This window comes from Pelmatolapia mariae, linkage group LG4 (genome assembly GCF_036321145.2).
Source record: "Pelmatolapia mariae isolate MD_Pm_ZW linkage group LG4, Pm_UMD_F_2, whole genome shotgun sequence".
Taxonomy (NCBI): Eukaryota; Metazoa; Chordata; class Actinopteri; order Cichliformes; family Cichlidae; genus Pelmatolapia; species Pelmatolapia mariae.
The window spans coordinates 36,447,528-36,456,411 of record NC_086230.1 but is presented as its reverse complement, the minus strand read 5'-3'; the positions used below and the strand labels follow the sequence as shown (position 1 = coordinate 36,456,411).

At 45.6% G+C, this 8,884-nt stretch overlaps 1 protein-coding gene across 1 annotated transcript; it reads left to right on the top strand.

The window, feature by feature from the left end:
• On the top strand, positions 1-5,554 carry LOC134626824 (aquaporin-1). Its single transcript, XM_063472744.1, has 4 exons — positions 1-420; positions 4,918-5,058; positions 5,240-5,320; positions 5,393-5,554. Exons 1-4 carry the CDS (start codon positions 1-3, stop codon positions 5,552-5,554), a joined length of 804 nt encoding a protein of 267 aa, XP_063328814.1.
• Positions 5,555-8,884: the final 3,330 nt, after the last annotated feature.

The following is an 8,884-nucleotide window of genomic DNA, read 5'->3' as shown; positions in this document are numbered from 1 at the left end:
ATGTTCGTCCTTCGTTACCTGCATCTTGTCCTGAGTGACATCATCACCCCATCGTGCTTACATCGCTTCCTACTGGAGTTCTTAGGGTCCACCCTCTTCCTGTCTGTCAGCCTATCAGCTGTCGTGATGCAGCCGTCCCACTCAAGCCACCTGCCAGCAGGTGTGCACCAGTCTGGACCTGTCTCACCTGTGTGCCCGCTGCATGTGGTGCTGGTCTTTGGTGTCTCTGTTGCTATGGCAGCCATTTGTGTGGGAGGGGGTGCTCACCTGAATCCAGCGATTACCCTAGCAATGGCCCTGACCTCAAGGCTTCGGCTCTGGAGAGCGGTGTTGTATGTGATTGGTCAGCTCTTGGGGGGTGTGGCCTCTGCAGCGCTGTTGCTGGGACTGACTGGAGATGTCACACGTGCACTCAACCAGGTAAGCTTCATTCAGTTAAGTTTTATATGTCTTGCACCAAATCATCTGCAAACAGTTGCAGATGAGGTGATCACCGCTGGTGTTGGTGACATTATAAAGTAAAGACTCCACAATAATACAGAGAAAACCTAACAACAATCGGACAGTCCTCTATTTGCAAGCACTTTGGGACAGTGGGAAGGAAAAACTCCCTTTTAACAGGAAGAAACCTCCGGCAGAACCAGGCTCAGGTTTGGAGGCCTATCTCCCCCCACCACTTCCCCTGCTGGTGGCGGACGCCCTCAGACATCGGTGCGTTGGTGGTTCTTTGTGTCTGGGGTTGGGCGCCCAGGTATACACCGGCTCACTCCTTGGCGGCTGCTTATCGGGGCCTGGAGCCTGGGGGTCGCTCGGGCCACTTCGGAGGTGGGGTGCCCTCGGCCTCTCGGCCTGGGGCTCGGTCACTCTGGCGCAGCCGGCTGCCGGCGGAGCTCACGGGCACGTCACTGCAACCCCCCCTGGCTTCTGCTCCGCGGCTGCTGAGTGACCCCTCATCTGGGACTCTCCTCAGCTCTTTCTGGGACAGTGGCGCGGCTGCCCCTCTGTTGGTCTTCCTTGGTCTCTTGTGTTCTGGGGGCCTCTGGATGTCTGGAGTTTTGATCTCCTCCATACCTGCTTCATGCCCTGGAGGACGGGGCAGTGGCACCCCACACCCTCTAGCAGATCATTACATGAAGGAACCTTTTAAAAAATCAAGCGCGTCCATGCTCACAGGTGTACACACGGGTGATCACACACACAAACTACACCCTTTTTGGCTCCTACCTCAAAGCACACTGTGCGCTGTCGATCTTACGTGCTGCACAATAATGTTTAACATTTAGTATTTACTGCCATATTCCCATATATCATTGTGATGTTGTTTATTCTATTACTCTTGTTTTCTTCTGCTTGTTTTCTTTTTTCTTTCTCAACAGGTGATCCAGGTGGTCAATATGTATTTTTTGTCTGCTTATTCTGTTGGTTTTTGTTTTTTGCCCTTTTTCCCCGTCCTTCTTCCCCGCTGTTTTTCTTTCCCTCCTTCCTTCTCCCCTTTCTTCCCCCCAGTCAAGTCTGTCCCGCATACAACAAATGAAAATAAAATAAACAATTAAAGGTGAATCAAATAGACCATTACGGCAAGCCTGGGATGGTCCATTTGGTAAAGTAAATCCGTTGGGCATCTTTCTTCGCCTTTAGACAATAATTCTAATGGCAAAAGAACCAAACGGGACAGGCGCAAAAAAAAAAGAAAAAAAAAAAAAAGAACCAGGCTCAGGGAGGGGCGGGGCCATCTGCTGTGATTGGTTGGGGTGAGAGAAGGAAGACAGGATAAAGACAAAGACTTCGTTGAAACCAAGCACACCATTGTTTTTCTTGTGACATTACCAATAATTAATGTGTCACATGGCCCTCTTCTTATTGAAAAAACAATAGTTGTATCCAAGATGGCCGACTTCTAAATGGCCACCATGGTCACCACCCATCTTGAGGAGTTTGCCCCCTCACAGATACTAATGTGCCACAAACAGGACTTTAATATCACCAACCATTCCCATGTTATTACGGTGTATCCATATAAATGGCCCACCCTGTATTATATATAAGAGACAAATATTGTACTTTTAATATGTTGGCATTACTAAATTTGGCTCAATGCTTACATATATGTGTAAAAAGCAAATGTACGAGCTGTGATAACTGTTTCTGATAAACAAAGAGTAGACTGATATATGAAATATTCCTTTATTGGGTGAGAAAATCAGACCATGTCATAACTGCTTTAAGTCATACAGAATAGATATCAGAGCCTTAAACAGGCTGACTTCTGCTAAATGGGTCAAACTGGGCAGAAAGTAAACAAACACATAACATCCTTATAGAATATGATGTAACACTATAGATCAACTTACCTCAGAATATATAAAGCATATAAACAATTACAGCAATATGATGCAACAAACACAGCAGTGCTACTAATCCAAAATACTCAAAGCTTCATAGAACTGAAACAAACATTTATTTTTAGCTCCATTCTGCTGCTGATACATACTTTAGGTTTCTGAATATTAAACTTGTTGCTGCCTTTCATAGTGTGTAACTTGAAGGCCCTGAGTACTTTCTCCCACACTGAAAACACTGGAACGATAACATTATTTGAACATTACCTAATAAGACTGATTCAGGACAGACAATTAGTTATGTTAAACTTTCCTAGCAGTCCTTCACAAACAGGGAACAGTCTGTCTATTCTCTCCATCTGTCAGCTGCTGCTGGCTCTTCCTCCTCCTCTTCCTCACACACTGCTGAGTTTGTCCTGGTGGATCATCAGGGGTGCAAAGCCTCACAGATGATGTGCAGCAGTGGGTCCCCAGTCTGTCCTCACTCTGGACACTTGCAGTTGTCACACATGGAAATCAAATGTGTGATAAGCTGCAGGATTCAAACACAAGTGTAACTTATAAATACATGTTCATACTTTTATTCCACAATCAGAGAGAAAGAAACAGAGAGAGAGTGCAGGACAGACAGACAGGTGACAGTCTCAGGTGTATACACTGCTACAAAACAGCACAAGAGAAGGAGGATTTAGTGTTTGTGTTATTACGAGTGCTAAACAAGAAGAGTTCCCAGATGGTACAGTGGACACATGTGTGACTCCTGTGATTAAAGCATCTTTCTTTCAGCTTAACGAGTGAACCGTCAGCTCGTTCAAACACACGTTAAAGTCCGTTTGGCTCGACACCACCGAACAGAGGCAGCAATATAACATAGCTAACATTAACAGTGCAGTGAATCCTGCTTGTGCCGTGATATTCAGGACTGCAAACCGAGCAGCATCACTGACTTTCAGCTTGTTGTGTTTGTGGATATATGACTGACTTTAATTATCCATAAAATCATCACATTCTCTGTAAGATTAAGGTCGACTATTGAACGGCGTATATTTGAAAGGCTTTAAAACCAAATTAGTACAAACATCACTAATGTCACATAACTTTGCCGACATGTGGCCAACAGTAATGTTTTAATGTTCTTCATTATTCAACATTCGCACATAAATAAGTGACATAATATTCAGTACTTACTTTTCAAAGTTTACTCTTCGGCCGCTCCGCTTCCGGTGTTTTTTTCAGCAAAATTACCCACACCCACCGCCGCGCTATGAAGTCTGGGATATGTTGGGCCATGAAGTCTACACCGACCCATCCTTAAAATTCAGGGAAATGAAGGACGCATTTCAGGGCCGCATTTCGAGCAGCCTTTGAACTGGGACAGCCTTCGTCACATCGCTGTGACGTAATCGGCCTTAAAATGCAGCCTTTAAGGCTGCAGACCCTGAATTGGGATACAGCCATGGGTCGTGTCCAAATTCATGGGCTGCATCCTCCTGAGGACCCGGCCTTCGCGGTCTACGTGGGCCGTGTCCTCAGAAGGTCGGGTAGGCCGGAAGTAAACGGCTGTGAAATGTGACGGTCTAGCCTTCTGATTAGCGTCACCGCTGTGTCGGTGGAGTTTAATAAACTCGGCCGTCTGCTCCTCGCTATCTAAAATATAACAGGACACTGGAGTAAACTCTCGACCGTCTCACACTTCTGTTTAATCAGTTTTCTGTTTGACGTTTAGTCAGCTGTGTGAAAACCAAGGAGGAACCCACCCGTGGGATTAATAAAGTTTTATCTAATCTAATCTAATAACTTTAATCTCAGCCAAACCGATTTACTCACAAACAAATAAAACACTGAAAAAAGCCAAACAACAACATTTTTAGATTGTCTAAGTGACTTATATATTACGTTTAACCTGAGTAGCGAAAGTCCGCGGGGATCTGAAAATGATGTGCCGGGAGTTGTGCCGTTCTCGGCGGCTTCAGTGGGCCATGAAGGACACACCCGACCCATCCTTCAAATTCGGGGAAAAGGAGGACGCATTTGTCGGTTGCATTCGGAGGAGTCTACGAATTTGGACAGCCTTCAGCGCATCGCTGTGACGTAATCGGTCTACAAATGCGTCCTCAGGAGGATGCAGCCCATGAATTTGGACACGACCATAGTGAGTGAAGAAGAAACACCCAGTGCATCATGGGAATCCCCCAGCAGCCTATGTCTATTGCAGCATAACTAAGGGAGGATTCAGGGTCACCTGGTCCAGCCCTAACTATATGCTTTAGCAAAAAGGAAAGTTTGAAGCCTAATCTTAAAAGTAGAGATAGTGTCTGTCTCCTGAATCCAAACTGGAAGCTGGTTCCACAGAAGAGGGGCCTGAAAACTGAAGGCTCTGCCTCCCATTCTACTTTTAAATACTCTAGGAACAACAAGTAAGCCTGCAGTGTGAGAGCGAAGTGCTCTAATAGGGTGATATGGTACTACAAGGTCATTAAGATAAGATGGGGCCTGATTATTCTGAACGAGTCCTGACAGCCAATCAGTCTGTGAATGAAGGTCACATGTTTCTGTTTAGGTATCTTCTGGTGTCCAGCTCCACCAGGCGTTTGCCGTGGAAACACTGGTAACCCTGCAGGTAGTCCTGGTCGTCATGGTGACCACTGATGCCCCCCTGCCGGATGTGGTGCCTCCGCTGTTAGTGGGCCTAGCCATCAGTTTGGGGCACCTGGTGGCTGTAAGCACCTGCATGCTGTTATTTCTAGTCTCTGACTGTAATCACACACACACACACACACACACACACACACACACACACACACACACACACACACACACACACACACACACACACACAAACATTCATTTAGCTTTTTATCTGCAGGTGTAATGCAGATAAAAATGTCTCTCACTCTCAGGTAAGTGTGACAGGTTGTGGGATGAATCCAGCTCGCTCCTTTGGTCCGGCGGTCATCACACTCAACTTCAACAACCACTGGGTAACAACACACACACACACACACACACTAATGCAGACTCATACTCAGATCTGATTGGTTGCTTTTGTGCAGGTTTTCTGGGTGGGGCCTAGTTTGGGGGCGTGTCTTGCTGCTTTCCTGAATGACCTGTTGCTACGGCCTCGCTGGCATCGCCCTGGAGACTGGTGGGTGGAGCTAAAGCAGCTGTATGTGTTAACAGAGAAACAACAGCAGGTGGCATCTCACTTACCGTAACTAACGCACCATTTTGTAGGACTGAGGACAAACTGCAGCAAACAGGGACGGTCTGAGGTCCAGTTTCTGCTTCTGCTCAATATAAGACCTGATTTTATTATCTTATGTGCATCTGTAAACACGTGTGTCACGGCTTCGTCTGAACACTTTAACATTTGCTCTGAAGTCCTCACAACCATGTCAAATGTTTTTCAGTGAAATCTGATGAATAAAATCATCTCACAGCAAAAATAAACTGCAGCACCTTCAGTGATGACATTTAACACCTGAAAAACTGTCCGTGCAGAATCAACTGAACTTCATCCACATAAACTCCTCAGAGTGGAAGGGTTGTTCACGGACACGCACCGTGCTGTTTCAGTCAGCTCAGCCTTTAAACTTTGTGTCTTTTAACCACATATTTGATGCTGGGTTTTTTCCAGCCTTCATCAGGTACATTTATTGCCTCACTGAGTAATGTGGCTGTTAAATTGTATTATTTGTCATTTTCTCAGGATGTGACTCAGGTCATGTTATCATGCATTAGCTTCCTGTTTCAGAGCTGAGCTGTGGTCTCACATTGCTTTTTACCATCAGCATAAACGAATCCAGTAAAAATGCTGAAACTTGTGAGTAAAATGTTTGCGGGACACGTTTATTAATCCTTTGTTTCAAACCTCATTTCCAAGAGAGCCCTGCAATAAAAGCTGAACAGTTATGGCTTGCAGTGGTGGGAGTTACATGTTGGAGTGAACAAAAAGTTAACGCAGTTTTTTGTTCAGCTGTTGATGACTTGTGCTGACATCATGACTGTCTGACCAACTGGGAACAGTGGTAAAGACATCAGGCTGTTTCAAGTCAAGCGGCTTCACTGTCATTCCCACCGTGTGCAGCGGTACCACGGTGCTACAGACACTCGACACAGGACTGCATAACAACAGGCAGAATGATAGTTCTGACAGACAGTGGTGTCTGTGATGGTCATGTGGGGGAGGTAAAAACTGCACTCAGTACACATCACAAACAGGAAGGTTTTCCTGCTTCAGATCTTCACACATGTACATGTAAATAAATCATAAATGGGCTGTGGGAAAAATAAAGGCAGCATGATATTTTTCGTGGCCATATTGTCCTGATACAGGACAAATATGGATATTTTATTAAATAAATGAAAATAACCGAGGAAAACTACAAACAAGAGGGCTCGTCTCCTGGATGTTAGCAAACTGACATTCAATCAAATGAAAAAGCTTCCAGTACTGGACACGCTCAGCTCGACACATCGCTCACTTACACCAGCAGCAACAGGACAGCCTGATCAATAACAGACTTCCTGCCGATCGCTGACTGATAGCAGACTGACTTTAGCATCATTTATATCAGGCTGCAGTGTTGGCATGCTTGGCAACAAAATAACTGAAGTTAGATAACTTTATCTTCCTGAAACACAAACTGACAAAGTTTCACCTTGATGACGTAATTTACACTTTAAAGATAATAATTAACAATATATGTTACTCTGCATATTGCAATATGTTATATGTTATACCAAAATCATATGGTGGGGTGTGCGACACCAAAGCTTTTTACCTCTGTGAGGAGTTAGTGTTCCTGAACTTACTGTAAGCCTGTGTTTCAGGTGAAATGTTTAATCATAAAGACTCAACATAAAACAAAATAATTTTGAATGTGTGTGAGTCAGAATGACTACGGACGTCTGCACGTCAAATACCTGTTGAGCACTGTACAGATTTATTTTACCAAGTGGGTCATTACGACTTTTGCTGTACTGTTACTCTTGATAGAATAGAATCGATCTTTATTGTCACTGTTACCAGAAAAGTTAAACACAGTTTTGCATCTCTCCATTGGCAGCATGTTGTTTCTTTTCACTGAAAAGCTGCTTCATCACCTGCTGAAACAAACAGAGTAACAGGAAATAATAAATACTGAATGTTACTGAGCAGCACACAGAGCCAGGGGGGCCAGGTCCCGCCAGGCAACCACCAGGAGTGAGCCACTACACACCCGAGCGCCCAGTCCTGGCCATCGGTGGGTAGGGGCACCAGCCACTGGCAGGGAGTATGTTGGAGGGGATTTAGGTCCCCACACCTGAGGAGAGGTGGAGTCTAAGACCCGACCTGAAACATAAACATAGACAAACAGGCACACACAGACACAAGCATGCATTCCCACCTTCATGCACACATATACAAATACTCAGCACTCGCCCAACATGGAGACACACAGAAATGAACGCTGTACACACACTCACACTCCCTGTACATACTCTATACCCCAGGTCCAGGTACCATCACCCCCAGAGGGGCAATCTGCCCCTAGACCCAGGAGATGTTGCCCTTTGCTCTGGAGTGGAGACAAACACAACGCACCCGGTCCCACAGCAGCAGCAGGGAAGCCCAGCATCCCAGATCCCGACCAGACGCCCAACTCCTCCTCCCAGCCCCTCGCCCCGGTGGCGAGCAGAGAACGGGGATGTGAACACCCCATACCTCTCTCTGCCCACACACATGTGGTGTTACGGCGTGTTGTTCTAAAGTGCATTTAACACATGAGAGGGGCGCGGTGCTTTCTGCCCGGAAGAAGCTGGAGAATCCTCAATGTCTACATGTAATTCAAACTGAGAGGTGATGCTGAATAAACAGACTGTCCTCTGGATGCCGTGCAGTGTCCACTCCCAAGGCCCTATATGTACATGTCATGACAGTGTAAGAATCTAAGAACTGAGTTTTTTTATCAATAATTTCATTTACTTTGAGTTTTGTTTTACATATTTTAACTAAAAGAGAACATTGTAATTAACGCTGTTATGCTACAGAGATTAACGGTGATTTATCTATTATGACATCACATCGAATTCATTAATTCATGAATAAGTTAGATGAAAGAGGAGGAGAGAAAAACAAAGTGGATTCTTATCTGGAGTGTTGTTAATATAACCAGGAAGTGGTGCCGGGATCACGGTAGAGCTGCCCGTCCACATAGAGCCGGTCCATGACGATGACAGGACGAAGCCCTTCCAAAGGAAGCTGCATCAGACTGGGAACAGGACCTTGCGTCGCTCCAGGATCTCTTTAGGGAACGGGTCGTTTGCTGAAGCCCGTTCCTTTCAGCTCCCTGCCGTGACTCTTCATTTGCTCCTTCTGTTTGAAAAGTACGAATTTGGCCACAATAGGACACGGTCTCCGGGCACCAGGTTCCGAGACGATCGCAGCTGATCCCTTTCATGGTGTCCTCCAGGAGCTTCTTTTTAACGGCTGCTTCCGTGTCCTCTGCAGCAAAGTCTGGGATACCTGAAAACACAAGGTTATCTCTCATGCTATGGGCTTG

Bases quoted from the DNA above. Each gene is read 5' to 3' on its own strand.
- LOC134626824 (XM_063472744.1), top strand. From the start codon at position 1: ATGTTCGTCCTTCGTTACCTGCATCTTGTCCTGAGTGACATCATCACC. The intron at 5,059-5,239 runs GTAAGCACCTGC...TCTCACTCTCAG, and splicing joins GTTTGGGGCACCTGGTGGCT to GTAAGTGTGACAGGTTGTGG. The intron at 5,321-5,392 runs GTAACAACACAC...GCTTTTGTGCAG, and splicing joins TCAACTTCAACAACCACTGG to GTTTTCTGGGTGGGGCCTAG.